We start from the raw sequence: 25986 nt of genomic DNA, 5'->3' as shown, positions 1-25986 counted from the left end.
TCGCTTCCTCTTATTATGAAGCTTGCTATTAAAGACCAAAAAAAAAAATCGAAGACGATAGTAATACTAGTTGCTTTTAGTAGCCCAGAGAAATTCTGGTTTACAAGCTTTAGTAGTGTCATATACCTTTCCTTTTAAGTCTGGATTGCCACTCCCTCAAGCAGATGGCTTGGCTGCTTCAGCTCGGCTAGTTGCTGGGTCTGAAGCATTCTCAGCTAGAATGTTTTTAGCCAATTCCTCTTCCCAATAACCTTCCACTTAGAATTTCTATAGGGGTAGAAGGACAGGGTTTTATTTGGGCTTCTTCTTTGGACTTGAACCTTTTTTCATCACTAGTGTAGTAGAACTTTCATTATATTTTGGAGCACTCTGAATCTGGTCTTAGTTACTCTTCATCAAAGTATGTTTCACTTCTATATCAATCAACTCCAAAATATTTAGCTGCCCTCTAAGTCTGTACAGCATTTCTTCCTGGAACCCTTCTGCTTCATCTTCTGGTTAGGGAATTGATGCAGCCCTTTAGCTGTCTATTTTATGCTGAAAAAGCTCATACTTTCTTCAAGTCTACAAATCCCCATATTTTACTGCTTGAAAAACACTGTTTTACTGGTCATTACTTCAGCTAGAAACATCTGTGAGTTTTAAGTCTTATCCGAAAGAAATCATTTTAATGTTTACAAACTCCTCCTTCATGACTATGGTGACTACAGAAATTAGTTTAAGCCACTCATCTTGCTTAACTGTTTTTCTCTCACAATAGTCTAACCAAAGAGAGAGTATCTTCTTCACTGGTGTAGACAGATTTTCTAGACATATCAAAACATATTGAAAAAGATGACAACCCGTTATGTTCTTTGGTAAGGTTTTCAAATATCATTGTCTTCTTTAACGGCGATTATAGTAAAATATTGCTAGGATATTGTAACAAACTTGTCTCTACATCTGTGAACTTCTTCTGTGGTACCTGCTTGGACAAGTTTTCTGCAGATATTACCTGCTCAAGCCTAAACATATTTGCAAAGCACTAGGAAATGGACTTAAACCACTAGGTCTACATCTTTTACTAGGGTCATCATTATCAACATTTCTAAAGTGGTATTGTCTGTCCTACAAAAAGTATTATGTCTCTTGCTCAAAATCCTTCAAAGTAAAATCTTAAAAGCTAGTCTGGGATTAAAATTCTACAGTCCTACTAAAACTCACAGACATAAAAATTTTACATTCTGTATTCCTAACTTTAGAAGCCTTAAGTCAAGCAGATTTCTAGGATAGGTCATTTCCATCTTATGGAGGAGGCTGCCTCTGATCATAAGTGATTCTAAGTCTCAGAACATAATTAAAATACAGCTAGAAACTTGAATAAGTCATTGTTATGTTGTTTGTATTGCGGAGACTATAGCTCACAAGGTCATTATATAAGAATGCAAGAACTGTCTAGTATGAAACTATGAAAGAAGTGCAAAGGGGATAGCCGCACAAGAAGAAATGACTATAAATATTACTCATTAATACAAACAGCTTCTGACTTAGCACAAGCTGTCTGTTTGACAAGTGAGGAGAGTGAAGCGACTGATTCACAATATTGTGCAGTTTTGAGCCACAAGTCAAAGGTAGCTCAGAAAATGCTATTTACTTTTATGTTTGTAATACAATAGAAAGCTTTGCAATTAGTTGGTACAGCTACCTGTGCAGCTACAGAAAGTCTTAGAGCTTGGAATATCATGCAGACTTTAAAATATATGATTTATCAAAGCACTGAGTCAGCCAGCCAGCCAACAATGACCCCCCCCCATTTAACATCAACATGTTATCAGGTTGCTTTTGGCGACAGAGTATGTATAGCTTGTGTCAGTACTTGTCTTAATGCCAGACACCACATATACTGATTAAATATTTATAATGGCTCTTTTTGTAGAAAACATGGTGCAAGCCTGTGCAGACTGGCAAAAGGCTGAGTAATCGATATAAGGAGTGGGTCATTGCTGAAATTTATAGGTGGCCTATGAAGAAGGTAGATGTGAGCAGTCAGTAACATAATTAGGATAAAAAGGGGGAAGGATTATGCTGCAGAATGTTCATTGTTACTATTCTATCCCTTTTTTTGGTCTTTTCTGAGAACTAGGATTCTTCAAATTCTTCATATTGCCTGCACACTGTTTAAATTGTGGACAATCATGATACAATTTCATTAAATTGTTTTTCATTTATGGCCTGTCAGGTGATGAAGAAAACACTGTTACATTTTGCTGTTGTTTCTTCTATTAGACATCACTGCAGTAGGCGGCCTGCCCAACATCACTGTGATAACATTTTATTTTCTGATTATTTCTGAATATTTGAAAACTTACCTTAGCAACTGCTGACCTAGCAAAGTTCATTCTTCGCTCTCTTTGCTCTGACTGCCAAGATCCACCATGTAGAGAGTTGCATACAACAACATTCTCATCGAATCGAGGGTTGAAGTGGAGTGCCAGGTTATTACTGTCTTTTCCCAAGTTAATAGCAAATCTTGTATATATTAACAAAAAAAAAGTGAAACAGATCAGCATTTAAGATAGAGACTAAACCTCACATGCACAAGACATAAGACTCTATACAACTTATTTTATATATTTAGCAAGGTAATAATTTTCCTTCACTGTTGATTAAATCTGTTGGGTTTTGGAGCAGCAGTTTCCATAGCTAGCAATTCTGGTGCTTGTGCTGTTCCCTTTTCTGGCACCCCCTCATCTACAGACCTGACAATAAATGCAATATCAACCTTTCAGAAATGAATGTTGGTACAGCTAATTGCACCTCTAACATATTGTACCCAGGGCAGCTGCCCACCCTGGACACATTTAAAAGTTTTGTTTTGTATATTCATCCATTTTAAGTGCCTTGCTGTTCATATTTTTCTCCCTTTTTCTTTACTCCTTGGTTCCATACCTCCTTGCCCTGTTTGCTATCAAAATTATCCAGAGTATAATGACCTTTTTTTAAATGTCTGTTTGTTGAATTTCCTCTGATTCAGTACACTAAGACATAAGAGATAATACTTGTTTCTCTCCTCTGACTACTAATTGTCTCTTTTCAAATTCTGCTCTAGGTCACCCTCCACCCCCTGCAAACATTTATTCAATATCTTTCATTTTACTTTAAGGTTATTAGTAAAACTGAAGTAGAAAAACTCATAGAAAAATTGACTGTCCTAACAACCATTCATACACTCCATTCATCCTAAACTCTACAGACTTGGTTGTAATTTACTATGCAAAACCTCCTGCTTTTATCTTCAGTTTAATACTCACAGCCAATATTATTTCCTATAGCTTCAAAAATACCCTGATCTTACCCCTTCTGAAAGTCTCCACCACTTCCCCTGTTTCTGGCTATTTTCCCCATCTCTAATCCTTGCCCCCTTATGAAAATTCTTGAAAAAAATCGTCTATAATCAACTCTTTGAATACATCTCCAAATTTGACTTTGTAATAAAAACAATATGGTTTCTGACCCAATCATAGCATCACTACAGGCATTCTTTTCCTCTCAGACCACATCTACTCCAGTATAGAAAAAGGTAAAATTACTGGGGTTGCACTCTCTCCTTCTTTACAAACTATGTGAATATTTCTCAGGTGAAGAAAGGTGTAAAGCAAGCAGGTCTGCCCAGTGTTTCATGTACATTATTTTTTTAATGGTCATCTTCTTTTGGCTGTTCCCATTAGGGGTCGCCACAGCGGATCTTCTGTTTTAATTTCTTCCTGTCCTCTGCATCATGCTCTTTCACACCAACCACATGCATGTCCTCTCTCAACACATCCATAAACCTTATCTTAGGCCTTCCTCTTTTCCTCTTACCTGGCAGCTCCATCCTTAGCATCCTTTTCCCAATATACCCAGCATCTCTCCTCAGCACATGTCCAAACCAACGCAATCTCTCCTCTCTTGCTTTGTCTCCAAACTGTCCAACCTGAGCTAACCCTCTAATATACTGATTCCTAATCCTGTCCATCTTAGTCACACCCAGTGCAAATCATAACATCTTTAACTCTGCCACATCCAGCTCTGACTCCTGCCTTTTTGTCAATGCCACCGTCTCCAACCCATATAACATAGCTGGTCTCACTACCCTTTTGTAGACCTTCCCTTTCACTCATACTGGTACCCATCTGTCACAAATCATTCCTGACACTCTTCTCCATCCATTCCACCCTGCATGTACTGTACTCTCTTCTTTACCTCTCTTCCACACTCACTATTACTCTGAACTGTTGATCTCAAGTACTTAAATTCATCCACCTTTACCAACTCTATGCCCTGCATCCTCACCATTCCTCTACCCCCTTTCTCCAACAAAACTCTCAGAGCAAATATTGCATCTGTAGTGTTCTTTCCTGACATGAAACCATACTGCTGATCTCTAATCATCACCTCCCGTCTTAACCTAGCTTCCACTACTCTTTCCCATAACTTCAAGCTGTGACTGATCAATTTTATCCCTCTGCAGTTACTGCAGCTCTGCACATTACCCTTATTCTTAAAAATAGGTACCAAAAAACTTTTTCTCCACTCCTCAGGCATTTTCTGACTTTACAAAATTTCATTAAACAATCTGGTTAAAAATTCCACTGCCATTTCACCTAAGCACCTCCATGCTTCCACTCGTAAGTCATCTGGGCCAACAGCCTTTACATTCTTCATCCTCTTCATAGCTGTCCTTACTTCCTCCTTGCTAATCTGTTTCACTTCCTGATTCACTATCCCCACATCATCCATCCTTCTTTCTCTCTCATTCTCTTCATTCATCAGTCCTTCAAAGTACTCTTTCCATCTACTCAACACACTCTCCTCACTTGTGAGTACATTTCCCTCACTATCCTTTATCACCCTTACCTGCTGCACATCTTTCCCAGCTCTGTCCCTCTGTCTAGCCAATTGGTAAAGGTCCTTTTTTCCCTCTTTAGTGTCCAATCTCTCATACAGCTCTCCATATGCCTTATTCTTAGCCTTTACCACCTCTCTCTTTGCCATGCGCCTCATCTCCTTATACTCATGTCTACTTTCTTCATCTCTTTGACAATCCCACTTCTTCGCCAGCCTCATCCTTTGTATACTCCCCTATACTTCCTCATTCCACCACCAGGTCTCCTTGTCCTCCTTCCTCTGTCCAGATGTCACACCAAGCACCTTTCTAGCAGTCTCCCTTACTAGCTCTGCTGTAGTTACCCAGCTATTCGGTAACTCTTCACTACCTCCCAGTGCCTGTCTTAACTCTTCCCTGAACTCCACCTCACAATCACCCTTTTTTAACTTCCACCATTTAATCCTTGGTACTGCTTTCACACTCCTCCTCCTCTTCTTGATCACCAACGTCATCCTACAGACCACCATTCTGTGCTGCTTAACTACACTTTCCCCAGTCACCACTTTACAGTCTCCAATCTCCTTCAGACTGGCCCTCCTACATAGGATAAAATCCACCTGTGTGCATCTTCCTCCACTCTTGTATGTCACCTTTTTTCATGGTATATCAATGATTTTGTAGGAGAAACTGAAGCCTGGCAGTTGTTTCTATCAATGGGATCACTGATCTAAAAAGCTGGAGATCGATAACACTTTTAAGAAAAATCTAACCAGTTGTATCGTCATGATCTTTGGGCGTAACACCACCAATATCTCCAGCTCCTCTCATTAAGGTGTTCCACAAGGCTCTGTTTTAGGACCTCTTCTTTTTTCACTCTTACTAAATGATTTTCCTTGGAGCCTCCCTCACACTGTCTTCTCTACAGTGATAACATTGCTCTCCTTAAAGAGAATAATACTGCTTCTTTCCTACAAAAATATCATCAGATTGACTTTACAGCTACCTGGAAATGGTGTCACAAAACACTTTAACTGCTTATACCAAAAAGGTTCTCTAAGCAAACAATAATGCCCAACAGAGTATGTGCTACTGTGTAAATAATGCATACTCATGGGTGTTCTGAGGGCTGGAGGGCATTATTGTGCTTAGAGAATGGGCTATCTGTTAAACTGTTTTGTATTTGTTTTCACTTTTTAATATATATATATATATATATATATATATATATATATATATATATATATATATATATATATAGATATATACAGTGTAGCCCCACTGATTCTAGCTTTGACCTCTTCATTCAGACTACCCTTCTCCTCAACCACCCCTCCCAGATACTTGAAGCTGTTTACCCATGCCACTATCTTCTTTTCTATCTCTATTCTCAGCTTCTTCTGATTTCCCCAATTTGCTGCCATTACCACCATCGTATCTGTGCTTAGTTTCATCCAATGTGCCTTCAGATTTGCATTCCATTCTCCTATCCTTTGATGAAGTTCTAGCAAAGAGTCTGCCTGTACTGCCACATCGTCTGCATACAGCAGCTTTGTTGATCTGTCCCCTCTCACCTGTTTGTTAATGTTGTCCATCACCAGTATGAACAGCAGTGGGCTCAGAGCTGAACGCTGGTGTACACCCACTCCCACTGGGAACCCCTCTGTGAGGTCGAACACTATTCGCACTAATTATACCAGTGTTTCTGGGACTGTCCCGATCAGCTTTCTTGGGACCTTGTCATATGCTTTTTCCAAGACTAGGAATGCCCAGTTGGACTCTCCCCTCAACTCTAGCTTCTTCTCAAGTATCTGTCTCAATGCAAACATCAGGTCAGTTGTGCTGCATTCTGATCCGAATCTGAACTGCTCATCTCCCATCTTACATTCTACTACTTTGCATATCCGTTTATCAATCACCGTCTCCAGAACTTTCATGCAATGTGATAGGAGTTTGATGCCTCTGTACTGCCCACAGTTGTGGATGTCCCCTTTGTTCTTGTACACTGGCATGAGTATACTTATTCTCCAGTTATCTGGGATACACTTTTCTCTCTACACTGCTATTAGTACCCTCAGGCACCATTTCTCCCCTATCTCACCCAGCATCTTTATCATATCTGCCGTGACCTCATCTGAGCCTGCTGCTTTCCTTGACTTCATCTTCCTTTCTCCTCTTCTTCTCTCATAGTAGGCTGTCTCTGGGGAAGTACAGCTTCTATGGGGTTTTCTTCATTCAGAAGCTGCTGGAAATACTCCTTCCATCTGCCTTTGATGTCCTGTGGAGCAGGTTGTTGCTGGCATCCCTTATGATGTGTGTCTGACTATCTTCTTTATCTTTCTGTCTTGCTTTGCAACCCAATGTAGTTTCTTTATGGCACTTACTGAGTCACTTTCCAGAAGTTGGTAGAGTGCCTCTGATGCCCTATTCTTTGCTATTGCAACTTCTTTCTTAGCTTCTTTGTTAGCCAACCATTAGCTTTCCTAGCCTGGTCAGTTTTTTTTATATCTCCCACTTCTTCCTGCACTCCTTCTTTGTTTTGATGACTTCCTGGACTTCTGCATTCCACCACCAGCTTCCCTTATGTACCTTATTTCCATACCTGGCTCGGCCACATATCTTTTCTGTAGTCCTAACATATGCTGTTTTTAGGCGCTGCCACTCTTCTTCAACTCCACCTATTTCCTCCTCTTCTTGGGGTGCTAGAGCCCTGAGTAATTCCTTGAACTGCTGTACTTTCTCTCTAGTCAACTTCTAGGTTTTCAGCCTGGTCTCTGTTGACCTTACAGCCTTCTCTGACCACTGATTGCAGCTGATTGTGGCAATTAGTGGTTTATGCTATGGGTTGACTGTTTCACTGGGGATAACTGTGCAATCATGGATTCTACCCCAGTGCCTTTTCCTTACTAGGAGGAAGTCTACCTGAGTTGCATGTTGACTACTCTTGTATGGGATCTTGTGACTGTCTCTCTTTCTGAACCATGTGTTGGCTACTATTAAGCCATTTGCCAGACAGAAGTCTAGAATGGCTTCTCCTTCTTTATTCCTGTTGTGCCACCCACGTGGACCAAGAAAATCCTCATATCCTGTTCTGTCTGCCCCTATATGTGCATTCAAGTCACCCATTATCAACACCAATATATGTTGCCCAGCTTTATCTAGTAGGTCCTGCAACTGCTGTCTGAATGCACTCTTTTCCTCACTATCACAACCCTGCTGTGGGGCATAGGCTGAGATTATGAATACTGCCCTTTCATTACACTGGAGTCTGATTTCCATGAGTCTGTCATTAATTCTGATGATATCCCTCACTGCCTTCTGAAACCTCACACCGCAGTTCCTACACCATTTATAGCCTGTCCCCCACCTGAGTAGTAGAGTCTGAATTCCAAGCCAAGTGGCCTTGCTGCACTGCCTTTCTCTTAGATACATAGGATGTCCAGCCTCCTCCATATCATCATGTCATCCACTTCCAAGCTGTGTCCTATCAGTGAACCTACATTAAGCATAGTAATTCTCAGTTCATGTTTGGCAGTTTGGTTAGTTTTACATCCAGCATTCGCTCAACAGAGCTATCCCAGTTAACCCAGGCTGGGAAACTAGACACTGGCCAGCCAGTAGCTTATTGGCCCAGGGCTGCTGGGCTTTATGATGGGCACACACTGGCCAATAGGGACACATACCCTCCCACCGTTAGAAAGGGTCCCTGGTGTGGGCCAGAGTAGACTGGGTCCTCAACCCACTTATCACCGGTAACTATCCATGCCCATTTTTGGTGACATTAGTCAACATGACCAATCACGTAGAGCAATATTTTACACCATCGAGTTTCTAGTCCTGCCATGGTGTGCAGTATGTGATCTGTGTTCTCCTATCTTGAGGATACTGTGCACCACAGTAGATGCCCAAAGCGGTAGGTCTGTACAACTCCTCCCCCTATAGAGCATCATATAGATTTATGCTGTTGCCCACAGCGCCATTTATTGGTCAGTTTGAGATGGAAACATTCAGCATGTTTTTTGGACATGGGAGAAACCCCACAGAGACACAGGGAGAACATGCAAGCTCCAAACAGCTATTGGTTGGAGGTCAGGATCGAACCTTGTACCTTGAATGGCAAGACTAAAATAATGTCTCAATCAATCTCACTCATGGACACATACACTCACACGCAGACATAAACACACACACATGCAAGCACACACACACACACACACACACACACACACACACACACACACACACACACACACACACACAGGGAGAACATGCAAGCTCCAAACAGCTATTGGTCGGAGGTCAGGATCGAACCTTGTACCTTGAATGGCAAGACTAAAATAATGTCTCAATCAATCTCACTCATGGACACATACACTCACACGCAGACATAAACACACACACATGCAAGCACACACACACACACACACACACACACACACACACACACACACACACACACACACACACACACACACACACACACACACACACACACACACACACACACACACACACACACACATATACACTTTTCATTTTTTTAAACATTCTCTATTTATTTAAATTTTGCACTCACTAAACAGCAAAAGCACTGCTTAGCCAGTGTAAAATAATGGTGACTGCCTCGCTGTCTGAGCTTCATGGCACCTTAATATGTTGATGTACAGTGGTGGACTCATTTTCCAATGGGCATTACCTGTACATTAACACCTTGCTGTGGAGCATTTTTTTCTTCAGTCCTTGTGCAAATGTACTGTTTTCCCACTCTATTGCTTTTTGGCACACATCAAAAACTTAAGCAGTTCCGAAAAATAGTAATTTCTGATCCAACAGGATCCCCACTCCCTGTTGTTACAGAATGATACCTATGTCTCCTACTTGACCAGCAACTCACTTTTCACAAACATATTGCAATCTGAATTCACAAAGTACTAGCCCAACTTAGACTATCTTACAAAATTTTTCATCTTCTCACTGGGTGTTTTAGTATTTTTAAAGTATATCCTTGTTGCAACCCATAAGATCTGTGGGTTTTCTAAGCATGCCAGACTCTGTTAAAAGTGTGTAAAACATTATTTTACCTGCATCCATATTTGCTATGTAGTCCAGCTGGTGTTCTGAATATTCTGAGAGAAGTGTAGCATACTGAAGCAACAGTGTCATCACTACCAAACAACTAAATGGTGGATAATGTTTTATGTCATTTATATTATTGTTTATGAATCAATCAATCAACCAATCAATCAAATAAATAAACAAGTGAATATCCTCATTCTTCTAGATGTCACTGCGGTGTCAGAATTTGCCTCAGCAGTGATATGGAAAAGGGTCATTGTCAAAGTGAACTAATGACAGTCACAGAAAATAGTAATGCAAAGCAGCACTTTTTTATAATATGTGGTTCCTGGGTACCACTGCATTGTCATACTGGTATTATTGACAAACTCTCCCAAATCAATATTATCCCAGACATAGTTTGCTAGATAGGTAACTGACAATTGGACAGAATTCATGCTTCTTAGATCAGTGGTGTTTGCTCTTGACATAGAAGCATCACCAGTGATGTATCACAGTACTCCATCCTGAGCCCCCTCCTCTTTAGTATTTACTTCTCTGGCATGAAAGCTGATATTAATGGACTACGGTTAACCATGTTTGTCAATGACTGAAACGCTGATGCAGTTATTGTATCCCATTCTGATACTCAAATTCTCCAGCAAGAGTTGTACCAAACATATATATGTTACTTGAGGGCTTATCCTCAATGCTGAGAAATGCAGTATAGTTTCCTTTGATAAATCTAGCATTACTTCTGCTTACTATATAGACAATATTCCATATAAATCTGACACAGGCATCAGGTAACTGGGTACATTTGTTGATAAACTCTCATTTGCCAACTGTATTTCTACTTTAATTAGGAAATCATTCTACCTTGTACAGGTTGTCCTTCGTGGTATCAGCTTAATGTCTAAAGATGTTACAGTCCTAGGTTATTCCTTCCTTATTAGGCCCATCATTGAATATAGTGTTCCTTTCATCATTTATCTCACAAAGCACCTAAACCAGCTCGAGAGACCTCAATGTTTCTCACCAAAAAGATCTCAGGTCTCATAACCTTAGTTTTTCTGATAGTCTAAAAGTTCTGTCAGTTTACTCAGTATTATACAGACTCCTGATGTGTGATCACAGCTTAGCTTCCACACTATGAATGACCCACCCCTCTTTGAAATCCTACAGCTAAATAGAACAAGTGGTAAAGCAAATGCCCATTCTAGACTTTCCAGCAGAACAAACATAAGCAAATCAATGTGTAAAATAAGCTTTTAACACTGCAAGTCTTTTAACATTATTGGACATTTGGGGGGGGGGGGGGACTTTCGCTGCAAGAATTGTCAATTTAATGGGTTCCGAACATTTATTAAGTGGGCCAGGTGGAAGATGTTAGTTAAATCAGGAGAATGTTCTCAGATGAAGAAAGGTGTAAAGCAAGTAGGTGTGCCCAGTGTTTCATGTCCAGTTTTCTTTTCATGTTATATCTATGATTTTGTAGGAGAAATTGAAGCCTGGCAATTGTTCCTATCATTGGGATCAGGATACTTGGAGACACTTTAACCTAAAGAGCTGGAAATAGGTATCACTTTTAAAAAGCATCTTTAGAACCACCTCTTGAGTTCAGCGAAATCCTTCACATTTTTACTCCCCAAAGTATCAAATTATTTAGTGCTTTGCCCTTTAACCCTTTAAACTTTTGTTCCTTGTTTCATTTAACTGATGCATTAGGCTTGTGTTATTTCTCACTTCAGATTGTTGATGCAATGAATTATCTTATAATTTCCGTTCATATTTCATCTCATTGCATTTTACCTGCACCGTGATATCTTTACTGTTTAATACTTTTCGGATGATCTCTGCTATCTCTTTGCAGGTGATATGTGAAAATTGGCTACATCTTTTTCATTTATCTTGCTAGTACTGGCAAGATACAGAAAGGAAAACACAACACGATCCAACCTGACAGAGTTCCAACTCCAGTAATTCAGTGTGCTTGATTTTCGTTTCACATGTAAAGTACAAAGTACAGGTGCTGAATGCCACTATTAAGGTCAAGAACAAAATTTTCAGATCTTTAGTTAGATTTCTAAGGCCTTACAATCAAGAGGTCTCAAACCAATAGAAGTCAGCTGTGATTGTTCCATCTTACTGAGTTTTCTCTTTCACCAGAATGAGTAAGGAAGGCTCATGGATAAAAAAAACCCTGCATACTTCTCCGTTTAAAAAGGTACTACTGATTTATAATTTCAAATTACCCTGTAAAGTTTGTTCTGATACAGTTGAGCAGAAACAGTTTAGGATTAGCAGAAGACCCTATGTCCTTAAAAGTTTATTTGCGTGTAACTTAATGTGTTTGGTCAATAGGATAAAATGTGGATATAACTTGAAGTATTCGGTGTAAGAGTCAGACGAACACATTTGCGGTATTGTATCTGTTTAAAACATGAAGCAAAAGTATCTTCTTTAAGATTTATCATCTTACACTGGCCCAGAGTGCCTAGAGGTGGTGGTAAGTTATTTCATTTGAGGGTAGCGGAAGACATGTTTTATTTTAAAGTATAAAGCACTATGGCTTGATGGATTAGATAATGAATTTGAATGGAACCATTTAATGTAATATTATTTATAAATAATTATATGCATATTTTTTATTCATCTTTGTGTGACATTGCTATTTCTTAGTGTTTGATTGGGTTTACATGAAATATGTTGATTTAATGCATGCATTTAAGTGGATTGCTTTAGTGTTTGTGTACCTCCCCATAAGGTGAAAATTTAGCTTTCCAGGGTTTACACCAAAGAATAAAAATAATGTATGCATTTCTTTTGAGACTGGTTTGCTAGTTTAATTCACTGCCATGGGTGTTTAGTATTTTACAATGCAAAAATGCTTTCAGGTAATAATCCAAGAGGTTAAGTGTTTATAATTTTGGAATTTCTATACTGTCTGTCATACTTCTTTAGTTTAAGTGTCTGTTCAGTGGGTCTATATTAGAACATCGAACATTTAACAGTTCGAACCACTAAAGGTCGACCTTTAGTGATCGAACTGTTAAAATATTGAATGTTCGTAAAAAAAAAAATAAAAACAAACAAAAAAAAAAAAAAAAAACCCACACCCCCCGCTACTTAAATATATCAAGTCCGAGACCACACTACATTGCAGTAAATGGAAATCTCCCCTTATGGAGATTTCCGTTTACTGGCTTGATGTTCTGCACTTTCGCTATTCTTGGGTCGACAATGTCAGAGTCAGCATTGTCGGCTTTTGAGAATTTAATATAGACCCGGTTCAGCGTATTTATATAAGTATGCACTGCTATTATTTATTACCATTGTACACATTTTTTGTAACGCCTTATCCCTAATTAAACGAATATTATATCTAATTTTGTGCATTGCTGAGTACCAATGATATTTTGATATCACAACTTTAGCACTGTAGTTTTTCTGATTCCATGAATGTAAGCACGTTTTTGCATGGGCTTTGGCTGTTAGCACTGATTGCCTTCCTTTCATCTACAGTTTGCTGACATGAAGAACGCAACAGTCACTGTGTAAGAATGATAAACAGATAATGATTCTTAAGGTGCATTCCAGGTGAGACTACAAGATGAATAGAACTTTGTATGGATGAAAAACACAATAAAAAGCAGTTTTTGCTGGGGAGCAAGCCCTCCTGCCACCTTTATGTCGGGGGTTTCTTGCCATACCCCATTACATATCTCTCTCTCTTTGTTTATATACTGCATAGTTGCAAATTTGAGGAAGAAAATAAAAAAGTGAGAGGGAAAAAAAAAACAATGAAATCACTGGTGCGACTGTAGCATAAACACAAAGCACAATGATTTTCTAAGACAAACAGCAATTCATGAGTTGCAGCTTGTCAGGTTGTGAATAATGAGTAATAAATCCAAAATGCATACACAGATTTGAAGTACCAAACAGCTTTAATCCTGGTACCTCAGCATTTTGCCTTCAAAGGATATCAAGATATCAAAGTCTAAAGCTTAAATATACTAAACAATTAAACAATTGTATTTCAAAATGTATCTATACATCGCACTTTTAAAGTGACCAGTGCACATTATACATAAACACATCCCTTAGTCATGAAAAACTACTACATTTCCCATAGAACTTCAGCAGCAACAAAATTATAACAAAATTACAATGAATTCTGCAGCAACATCATCAAAAAAAAAATCAACTAAAGTTTACATAAAAAAATACAACAGCACCTTCTCATAATGTGTGTATATACTCATATGAATAATATATACCCACACACATATATACATATATGGACATATTATCAATGAAATTTCTTCAAAAATTTAACAACACCTCCTGATTTAATCCATGTGGGACCAAGGTTCCAAAATTATAAATGAAAGTAGTCTCCAGCTGATTTAACTTATTAGTAAATAGAGTACGACTACCACAGTTGCCAGATGGTTAGACTAATACACTAAAAAACAGGGAATCAAAATTTCCCAAATGGGCTTCAATAAAATGTTCTGCCACTGGACTGAAGCCTATATTACGCCTTCTAATATTTCCCAAATGTTTCAAAATTCTGATCTTAACTTTTCTTTTGGCCTGAGCTATATACCATCTAACCTCATCACACCCACAACCCAGAATGTATATAACACCACATGACTGACAAATAAACCTTGCTTGAGAGACATATCTGTGCCCATTGATCATAGTTTTAGATACAGTTCTGATTCTATGCACACAATGCATCTTCCACAAGGAAAAGACCCTAATGAACTATTCTGGGTCTGATTGGAAATTGGGTAGTTCAACAATTCTTTTAGGTTTAAGAATCTACCAAAAGAAAAAGTCACATGTGGAAATAAAGTGCTGAGTTTATCATCAGCTGTTATCACTGGCCGTAACCTTGTAACCACCTGTGTGAGTGTGTCAACCTAGTAACAAGAAATATTTTATTTTCTGTCTCCGCCTCTCTTGAAGTAAATTGAATTCTATGTCCAGACTTAATATTCTCATACAATTGTTCCCTACTTATCACATAGGTTCATAGGTTCATAGATTAGTACTAGGCCAACTGCCCTTGAGAGCCATTTTAAGCCTAGCCAATTATCCCCTGTGAGATTCAAACCCTGTACTTTGTGTTTGTAAGGCAAACACCTTAACCATTAGGCCATCCTCCCAACCCAAAATAAACCACAGGCCCTGATGAGATTTGAACTCATGAACCCTGGTTTATAAGGCCAGTGCTCTAGCCCCTGAGCTACAGAGCCAGACAATTTGTTCATTGCTTCATTAAGAATAGATCTCAAATACCCTCTGGCCAATAATCTCTCCTGTACTTCAGCCACAGATTTCTCTTTAGAAGCCATCTCAGAAGTATTCATCCATACTCTTCTAAATTTGCCATAAGGCAATGACTTAAAGAGATGTTCAGGGTGCATGCTGGAAGCATGTAAATAATGAGTTTCAACCTTGTCCATTTCAAACCCAGTCTCTAACAGAACATCCGTGTGGAATAATGCATACTAGACATCACTCTAATCTTTTTAAGTTGTATTTTTAAGAAAATTAGAGATCTTAAAGTCAAACTAATGGCCAGAGGAGATATGCTTTACCTTTAGAATGAGACTCTGTTTTGACAAAACTTAGTGCTTATATTTCTGTAAATTAAGTATGAATCCATTAGGACTTATGGGACCACATTGTTGTATATGCTAACAGACCTTATTCAGATTCTCCCCTATTCGTCTTGTATTCTTTACCTCAGAAATACAAAGGTCAATTTATTATGACATATAAATTCAGCATAAATGGGCCACTGGTTTGCAAAGAGGATATATGATGGTGATTAGCATTTGTGGCTTGTTACAGCCCAATGTTATCCTATAACATATAAACAGTTATTTTGCCAGCAACTGATTTCTGATTTGCTTAATACAGTTATATTCTTTAGCTACAACAAATATTTTTTTGACTTTCAGAACTGTGTGTGTAAACTTACCTGTTTTCACTGCCTGGCACTCCTTTAAATGTCAAGGAGGTACCTGGCTTTATATCAATATTCACAATTTCAAACTTGTCCTGCAAAGAAATAAAGAAATATGAGTATAATTAAAAAAACAGCAAGAAATGCAGATGAGTAAAGCTGCTAAGATTTTAATTTAAAAAGTTAATATCTAAGATAGGATTTAATTTTTTTCAAGTACAAGGTCACATATGACAAGTGCATTACTAAACATCAAATCTGTGGATGTAACTCAGGAGCTGAAGATCTGACTTTGCAGAACCTGGGAACATAAAGTACTTGACTGATGCCTCAGATATTAGGTCCACAAACCATGGCCAGGCTAATAAATACCACACACAATTGCTCAATGCACTCCACTACCAGAATATTCCAGTTGTTTCCCACTGTGAATGAGTTTGGCCACATAGTAGATGGTCCCTGGCTGCTTTGAGAATACTGATTTATTGTTTGATAGCTTACAACAATTGTACTAATTTATTCAACCCTCTTTTAGGTTATCTTTATATTCTGCCATTACATTTGCCTTAAACTAATTATTTTCCTATTTGTTTATAATATTTTTAGTTCAGGTAATCTGTGTCTCAAGCAAGCCTATTCCTCTTCAGCTGCCATGGCATTGTTTGTTTGTTGGTTTGTGGCAAACCATTTCCTTTACAGAAGGACAACTGAGGTGTTTAATCTGCCTGATCATCTTGAATGACATCCAAGGGTGTTTTGTCTGTACTAGAACAAGGACCCCCTACCTCTTCTGCTGTACATCTTTAACCACAATATTCTAAAACATCTCATAAGGAACATGAGGGTTTGTACAAATGTAAAAAGATGCATCAAAGGCCAGTTTACTGTTGTGCTAAAAATTGTGAAAAATGCCATACTATATTAGAAGGCTGAGTTGAAAGCCCAGCTTTCCACACTTATTATTAATGAGGCCTCTTCGTAAGTAGTGGAACCCCCATCTGCCAGACCTGAGCCTGTTTCTTCACCATAGACATTCTCTGCTTTGACACCTCACTTTTCTGTAGTACAAATGCTGGTCTTTCCTTCGTCTGTCAGGAGGATCCCCATTTCAGTGGAAATGACTACAAATTGGTGGCTGTAGTTGTTGTAAATTAAGAAGCTGTCTTTGACTGGACATTAAACTTCAAAATAGCAATATCTGATGTGCCAAAATAGATGCACCAGTTCGATGAACATCCATTCAAATGTTATCAGTTGAACAGCCTTCAGCTTGAAATACATTAGCCCTGACAATGTCACTCTCCCCATATCTGCGTACCTCATAGTTTGCTTGATGCTACCCTGTCTAGCATCAGTTACACAGGCACATATTCCCTAAGCCTATTTCCCTTTGTAGAGAGGAGCTCCCATCACTGTAGTTCAGAGAAGCAATGCTAATGTAGGCAGGTCCTGCTATGCATAGTATCATATTCCCTACAGCACTGGCCCTTTCCAGTCAAGTCACGATCTTTTTCTCTCAACCAGACCTCCTCCCCTCTCCCTTGAAGTTTTCACAGCTCCAGCTGGTACTTCAGCTTCTTCCTCTCCTGTATCTGTAACTTTTGGCAAGTTTGGCCAGTTCAAAAGGTCACTGGAGTCTTCTTTTAATTAATTGCTTGCAATTAAAAGGCTTATTAAAAGTCTTCAAGAATCAAAGCAGCTAGATCCCCTACAAGACTATGAGCAAGAGTCAGACGATGTAGATAATGAATAATGTGTCCCCTTCTTTCCTTCACTAAAAAGAGCCCACATTTTTGTGAAATTCTAAAAGTTATGTAGGAGAGAGGAGGATAGGAAACTCACTCATTCCTCAAAGAAAGCTCTACAAGGCCTTTAGGACAGCACAGAAATCCTCTTGTGTGTTGCACCTCTGAATGGCATATTTTTGGACATTGTGAAATATGAATGTAAAAGTCCTGATAAGTGTGGTCCCAATTCTTTGCATGAAGACCAGATATTATATCCCTTTAAGGGAGGTTTTCTGTGGGCCGAGATACTCAAGCTTCAGTTCACTGTCTTTACAGTAGTCTAAATGAGGAATACTACTATGCATTCTCCAGCTATCCGTCCTCCATGCTGGGAACTGTGAGTTCTGCATAGACTGGGAAAGTGTGTATGTTTATCCCGTGTTATATATCAGGATATTAAAACTCTTAACCTAAATGTTCTATTTCTAAAGAGACTTTGTAGAAGGAGAACAGCTTCCTTTATAGCCATGACCTTCAGGGAACCCTTATTATTTTTATTTTTTTTATTTAACATTTGTTGACCGGGAAAGTCCGACTAGGCTCCACAGATCCTGTTTTCAGTGGTGGCCCGGGGAGAAATGCTCCAGAAGCATGTCTTTAGAATGTGGGAGGAAACCGGAATACCCGGAGGAAACCCACGCGAATGCAGGGAGAACATGCAAACTCCACACAGAAGGCACCACAGCCGAGAATCGAACCGGAGAACCTCTTGCTGTGAGGTGACAGTATTAACCGCTGCACCACTGCGCCGCCAAAATCTTCCTACCCTTTCCATAGCAGAGGATGGCTTCGATCCATCGACCTCTGGGTTATGGGCTCAGCATGCTTCCCCTGCACCACTCTACTATGCATTCTCCAGCTATCCGTCCTCCATGCTGGGAACTGTGAGCTCTGCATAGACTGGGAAAGTGTGTATCTGGGATCTGTGACTTCTAAAAACCAGTGTTGGAAAGCAGGTAAACTCTTACTCCTGTAGGTGTAAAACTTCACCTTTCACAATGTTCCATCAGAAGGATGCACAGAAGTCAGAGAAAACTGCATCTCCAGAGACCATGCAGCAAGAGTCATGAGACTCAACAATTTTCTTCTGATGATTCCCACCAATGGTGCTGGCCCAGATACCAGGGACCTCTTTAATATGACTGGTCTGTAAGGTCATGTTGGAGGTAGTAGCTCTAGTCACATACGTGCCCTATAAGTTTGTGGATAACATATACAATTCTTTCCCCCTCCCCACTACCATCGTTGTCTTTGCCAGATGTCTCTTATGAGCAGTAAGTAGGTGCAATGAAAGAGATCCAGACAATGCTTGGAAGCTAGCCAACCAGAACATTCCACAAGACCAGCGAGGTCTTGGATATTACTAGAGGATTTCATCCTATCTCTAAAAGTAATACAAGTCTGAATGCCCAAACTCAACTTTCACTGCTATTTAGAGACTGGATCTGCATCTTATATGTTCAAAGCTCTAACATGCAGAGTTAATTTTCACACTTCATGAAATGACTCTTTGTCCTTACCTATACTAGAAGAATGTTCACAATCTGCACATCAGTACTGGCCATCCACTTGTGTCCAGAAGGTCAAAATTGCTTCCCTAGTTGGATGATTAGCTCCCACTGGCCAGCAGCTAATGGTTTTATTTGGCACAGCTTGTCTGAGTTCCAGACTTTTTACTTATTAGGGATGACTGTAAACTTTAAAAGTCTCTCCTAACACCAACACAACTTGTTTATTTTATATGATCATCTTATTTGTTTATCAGTTAGGTACTACACTAGTAACATATGTCTCTTTGTATGATTAATATGAGAGTACTATACAGTTAGCTGATATTTTGAGGGTCACTAGGTAGGTGGAAATTAAGAAATGAATTCCATGTCTACAAGATGAAAATTATGAGCCATTCATACCCATAACCATGTGTCACAAATTGCCAGATAGCTTGACTTTCAAAGGTTGTTCCACAGGTAAAGCCCTGACCACAATCCACCCAACTCAAATCTGACCAGTGGCTTGCACAGCTGTTGGTGCAGGGAAGGAGGGGTGTGATGTTGCTAAGTCCACTGTTGTTTGTTTGTGGAAAGAGGACAGGGATGTGCCTGGAAACACTCTTGTGGAGACCAAGGATAGTGGTGGCACTGTGTAAAATTGGGACAGGGCAATTTTATTATGTATTATATATGGAGGTACTGTGCGTGCAAACAATGCAACAACCCACTGCCTGCCAAACCCTTTGATATTCTGGGTGTGTGCAGAGACACAAGGGTTTAAATGCACAATACCTGGTCCCTGGCATAGGAATGACAGCTTCCACTGTTGGCACACTTATATTTCACCTCATAGAAATGAATTAGCTCAAGGGCTCTCATGGTCAGAGAATGAAAGGATCTATAAAGTTGATAGGAGGTCAGGGCCTGATGGTAGCAGACGTGGGGATGAAAAGATAATACAATGACACCATGACATGTTGGGACATTTTTAGCACTGGAGAGAAACTCAATTAGCCCTTCCCACAGTCCCACTTCTATTGCTTGAGAATCTTCTATCAGTCAGAGTAATTCACAGATCTCTGAGGCTAAAAGCCATCTCAGCTTTTTTATGTATAATGTTTGCTACTGTGGCTGGAAACCAAGACTCTCCTTGATCAGACATTGTGCTGCCTGAGGAGGGCCACCATCCACGTAGCCGCAAAGGTGCTTTGTGCTCTCACTGGCATCCCAACAATAACAGCATTTTTTATTTATGGTCTGAATCCACCCTGGTGGTGTTGTGAGTGCTTGGGCCACAGCAAGTGCTGCATGTACACTTCTGTCAATGCACATGTGCTCCCCACATGTGCTGACAAGTGCTACCATCACTGGTTTGGGCTGACATCTATATCTTCTTTACAATGGCACCCCACATCATAATGAGTCTCTGCTCTCCATTACAGCTGTGGTGTGAGCTGGGTGGGACCCACCATCACTTGCCCCCCCCCCCCCAGAATGGAGAATGCCCATCTTTTGTGCCAGTGCTGTCAAGTGCATCAGCTGCTAGATTTTGTAACATTCTGCATCACTTTAGATGTTTGAACTCTACTACCAAAAAAACAGACCCACTACAAACTGTGCCCAGAGCTGCATCATCAGAAGTTGACATCAAATGACATGAAATTAGGAAGTAATTGTACAGCTGTTCAGCAAGTAACACAACAATCTTAAACTTAATACATACATTTCCACCCAGGTAACCAAACTAATGAACTATTCTGGGTCCGACTGGAAATTGGGTAGTTCAACAATTCTTTTAGGTTTAAGAATCTACCAAAAGAAAAAGTCACATATTGTGGAAATAAAATGTTGTTTTCAGTTGTTATCATTGGCCATAACCTTGTAACCACCTGTCTGATATCACAGAAACATCAGCCATTGGAAAGTGGGAGTGAGGCACAGAATTGCCTCAGGAATTATACACTTCATATTCAAGTTTTTTTTTCTTACACTGCTTACAGCTAAATACTTTACAAAAGTAAAAATAACAAAATGCACAAATAGTAAAGAAGCATAAAATTAAGGCAGAACATTGCAATAAAAATGTATAGTAAAAGAGATAAATAAATAGATCAGTTTAATCAGATATTAAAAGTTACCTCATATAGGCAGGTTGTCATAGACCTCTTATAACCATTTTCAGTGGGTATTCTATTAACAAGAGAAAGAAGGGCTGCAGGTGGAATTGCACAATGCATAAAGGAGAGCTTTAAAACACAAGGTTAAGAGAAGAGCTGGAACTTTAGTATACAAGAGAGGACAAAGTAGAAGGCAAGGTTTGAACCTAGGGTAAACTTCCTGACACCTAAGTTAGAGACAAGAGGTAATGTTGGCAGATTGATATGACATATTATTCCCAAAACATGTTAAGAGGTGAGAATGATGGGATAGTGGAGAGAAAATAAAGGATGGGAAGGAAGTTAAAAGATTATACTTGTAGGGTATTCTGAATTTATGAAGACCAAATGTGAGGACTCCAAGCTTCATGGTAGAGAGGGACATGAACTGAATTCTTGGAGTATGTAAGGTTCAGCTAACAGCTTTTCGACTGTATTAGCAAAGGTAGAACTATGGGTATGGTTCTAACTAAGGAGGAGAAAGTCAATGAAGTTTTTGGGAAAGTAATGTTAGCCAACAGTGATCAGGCTGCTTTGTGGTGTGGTAGGAATGCCAAGAACATAATGATGTGGGATTATAGGAGAGTGGATTATGAGCTACATAAGACTGCCACATGAGTTAATGATCTGGGGACAAAAGGAAAGAGTAAATAAGCTATGGGAGTGGAGCATGGGTGGCTAATCAGGGATATGGACAAAGATGTGAGACAAAGGATAAATAGAAAAAGAGGAGAAGGCTGTTGTTGCTGCTTAGGAATGTAAGTCCTTCAGTTATGGCAAAATATAGGGCCTAGAGGTGATGAAAAGAAAATGGGGGTAGCTGTAGAGGAAGTACAATATAAGGAGGCAGACAGAATGGCAATTTAGTAGATGAGGGATTAAGTTTAAAGAAAGTTTGTAAACTGTGCCAAGAAGGGGAACAAAGCTGTTTTTGTTGCATAGCATGGAGAAGGAGGGGAGGAACAGATCTGGCCATGTGAGCAAAGATGGACGATCGAGGAGTATGAGAGGAAGAAGAGATGCGTCTGAAGACTGGAAGACAGCCAACAGGGTATCTTGTTCAGGGATGGGAGCAGGAAAGATCTAAGAAACTAGAGGACTGTTGGACTAACAACAGTTTCAACAAACTCCTGAGGAAAGGAAGATTGCTTTCCAAGAGGACATCATTTTGCAAGACAACAGACAACAGAGGATCATGGCCAGAAGGAGCTGTCATTCAAACCTGATCCTGTTTTTTGACTGGGATGCAGAACTTGACAGGGAAGTTCTGATAGCCATAATTTATCCAGAATTTGACATGGCCTCTGATAAAAAACTGGACTGCCACATGGTTAAATGGCAGGACAAAGAGGATTCTGATAAGATGACATTGTCAAGAATAAGGTAAATGACTATTGGGGAATCAGAAGGGTTAGTTCTGAGTCTGGTACTTTCAACTTGTTTGTTTGACATATGTGAGGGAGCAGAGAACAGACCATTACTCTTCACTGACAACACTGAGATAGTTGCAGTAGTGGAAAAAGAGTGGAGGGGTCTAAGGGAATGATCTGAAAAGGCTGACCAAGTGTGTAGGAATGTGACAGTGGAGGCCCACTGTCAACAAAGGCCAACGTAATACACTTAGCCACAGCAACCAAGGGTTAATGTAGCAGATAAAATGCAACTGGAATGTTAGCAGAACAGCTAAAAGATATGAGAGGTGCTGACCTCACCCAAACCAGACCAGATCACCAGGAACAAAATTAGAAAGCAGTGGCAACATAAAATCAAATGCTGGGGTATACCTTTACAGAACAGACTCAGAGGTAATGATCCTGTTCTTCCAGAAGCTGGTCAGGCCATACCTTGAATACTGTGCACAGTTACAGAGGCCAGTCAAGGAGAGGGAAATTAGGCTGATGAAAGGAGTCCAAAGGGATGTCACCACAAACATGTATAGAATGAAGTATAAAGAGTATTACCAAGGAATAATGGAGTGTGACCCTTTTTACAACAGAGGTGAGAAGGGGGTAGAATATGAGTGCACAAGTTCAAGTCAGGGGGCTGTGGAAGGGTTACCCTGAACAGGAAGAACAGGAGAAAGGAGAAGGCATAGGGGGCAGATTGTAAGGACCAGCTACTACTTGTATCTGTGAAAGTACATTTTCAGGGAGAGGGTTGTGTTCCCATTTAATACAGTAGTACTAGAATTCATGATAAGTAGAAATCCATAAAAGTATTTAATGGAACTTGAGACAGAAAACAGCGACGGAGGAAGAAAAGGAGGAGAGAAGGCTGATAAGTTGATAGACAATACTTAAGTACCTGTGTTACCTGTACATAAAATGTAACCTTGCCTTTGTGCTACAAGCTGAGACTGAAAGAGTTCGCTGAAAGAACATATGACTCACCCAGCTAACAAGTATTTGTTTCAAGAAGGCTATGACTTTCAGTGAAAATATTACAAAATAGGGAGATGCCAGTGAGCTATCTGCATATAGCAGATATCAGAAAGAGAGACAGAATTCAGTGGATTTTTTAGCTGAATTTTCTATGTTTGATCCACAATGAAGGCCACAGTTTGTCCAGAGTACAAGTATTCTGCGTTCACTTGTGTTCCTACTACTATAAATTTTATCTGCTTATTCCTACCCACTGTTCCTGTTGAGTATCTGATTTTATAGCACATCTTTTGAAATTTTATATTTCTGAGCCCCCTAAACACTTTTTTACAAACTGCCAGCTACATTTTGTGTGCAGGGTATGGTACAGGATGTTAATGTAATGAGAAGACATATATTCTGGCTGCCTTACTTTCATACTGCTGCCGTTTTGCTACTTATACCCGACAATGTGCCTGACTGGTTATTTAATATGAAGGACCACCAAGCACAAAACTGACTTGTGGTGCTTTAGTTCACATTAATACATGAATTTCACCAGAAACAATGGTAAAAAAAGAACACTCTCCATTTTATACAAAATATAACATCACATGACACTTTCCTAGCAATCAAAGTTATTATTTTAAAGATCATAAATTCAAAATGCATCCCAAACTAACCATCTCATTTAAATCCAGAGGAAAAATGGCTGCTACATTGAGCTGCCAAAGAAAGCTTTCTTGCCTACCACAAACTATTATCCCCCCATGATAATCCATTTCATACTTTTCAAGAACTAATAAAATGATTTTCTTGAGGTTCCCACACACTATGTTCGGTTAATGCATCGCTCACAATATCATTCCTTATAGTATAAATATTGCCATTTATATGCTCTGGCAGCCTATGTTTTGTCTTGCCCATGGTTAGCTTATTCAACTTGCCCAATGCACTAGCCCGCTAGACTGACAAGTGAAATGCCCTTTTACCTCAAACATTTTCTTATTAAAAACAGTAAAATAAGGTGAACTGTTTTCAATCTGCACTGTGCATTGTTACTCCTGTCTTTACCAGTGGGGTGGAAAAAACAAGCTTTACTTTTTTGATTATAATAAACACATACATTTTGTACCTTTTCTATGTTCTATTTTGGGGGCTACTTAAGTTATAATAAAGCACTTTGTAGTTTCTCAAGTTGATTTTAACAAGTTAATTTTTTTAGTATTCATGATTTTAGTATAATCACCACTGTGGCATTCATAGCTGTGTGTTTCATGTTGTTTCTCATTAGCACTTGTAAAACATAGATAAAATTTAAAAATAGATTTGCAAAAATTCCAAGAAAGACTGAGCAAACTTGAAGTATTCAATGTAGAATACCTTAAACCCCAGTAGTGGAGGCTCATATGATACATACAAATGGTCCCTTAAAACATACCAGTGTTTCAGTTACATTACTTTTTTAACTTTTACTGGTGCATTCACATCAATAAAACCCCACTAGCTGTAAACACGCTGTGTTTAATCCCTTTTCCAGGGCAATCAGTACAGTATAAGTCAATTGTTTGGCCATACTAAAAAATAACATAAAAACAAGCCTGATATCTATAACATGAGGGTAACTGTAAAACAGCCCATATTAACATTCAAACAAAAGAGTAGAAAGGTCACACAGACAAACCACTTAGTAATAACACCCAAGAAAGTCAGAGTAAAGCAAATTTTTTCACTGTGTAATACCTTACATCTTCTGTAGTGGAGGCCCTTGGGATACATACAAATGATCCCTAAAGGACATACCAGTGCTTCAGCTACATGCTTTCCAAGTGCCCATCATTTTTTTACATTTCCTTTTCTAAGACTTTGATGGTGCATTCAGGCTAATAAAGTCACCCCCCACTAATTGTAGATATGCCATGTTTTGTCCTGTGGAGTTGAGGCTTGTTTTCCACCCACTTTGTGCTGACAAGCTCAGGAAAAAAGGCTCTGTCATTATTTAGTCACTTCAGTCCTCAATGATATGCTAGAAAACCTCTATTTGTTTTGTGGAACAGACCAAAAATATGCGGAAAAGGTTTGGCCCTTCTACAAAATTCTTGACAGTTGAGAGGTATGGTAGAGCTTCTAACAACAGTAGTAGTTGTTCCTTCTATAACGTGCCTTTATGAGAACATTCCTGCCTTCAGTGCATGCAAATTCGCAAAATTAGTCTTAACTTTGTGGAAATTGTGTTTATCTATCATCTATACACTTCTGCTTTTCTGTCTGCTATGCTCCTTCTTCTAGAATATGATGGCATG

General features: G+C 39.3%; 1 protein-coding gene and 1 non-coding gene across 5 annotated transcripts in view; both read right to left on the bottom strand.

Moving 5' to 3' along the window:
* LOC122801768 (galectin-2-like) overlaps positions 1–25986 on the bottom strand; it is a 111539-nt gene that overhangs the window by 5471 nt on the left and 80082 nt on the right. For all 4 annotated transcript variants that reach the window (XM_044071341.1, XM_044071350.1, XM_044071358.1 and 1 more), the window contains 2 exons: positions 15903–15982; positions 2349–2508 (listed from right to left, as the gene is read on the bottom strand). In XM_044071341.1, the coding sequence (XP_043927276.1) occupies positions 2349–2508; positions 15903–15982 (240 nt within the window). The remainder of the gene's footprint in view (positions 1–2348; positions 2509–15902; positions 15983–25986) is intronic.
* On the bottom strand, positions 15099–15171 carry TRNAI-UAU. The gene has a single exon. It is a non-coding gene; the product is annotated as a tRNA-Ile (tRNA).

Source organism: Protopterus annectens, chromosome 1.part0 (genome assembly GCF_019279795.1).
Source record: "Protopterus annectens isolate FY-2018-M chromosome 1.part0, PAN1.0, whole genome shotgun sequence".
Taxonomy (NCBI): domain Eukaryota; kingdom Metazoa; phylum Chordata; order Ceratodontiformes; family Protopteridae; genus Protopterus; species Protopterus annectens.
Note: the sequence above shows the minus strand (reverse complement) of the source record. Positions and strands in the feature narration are given on the sequence as shown.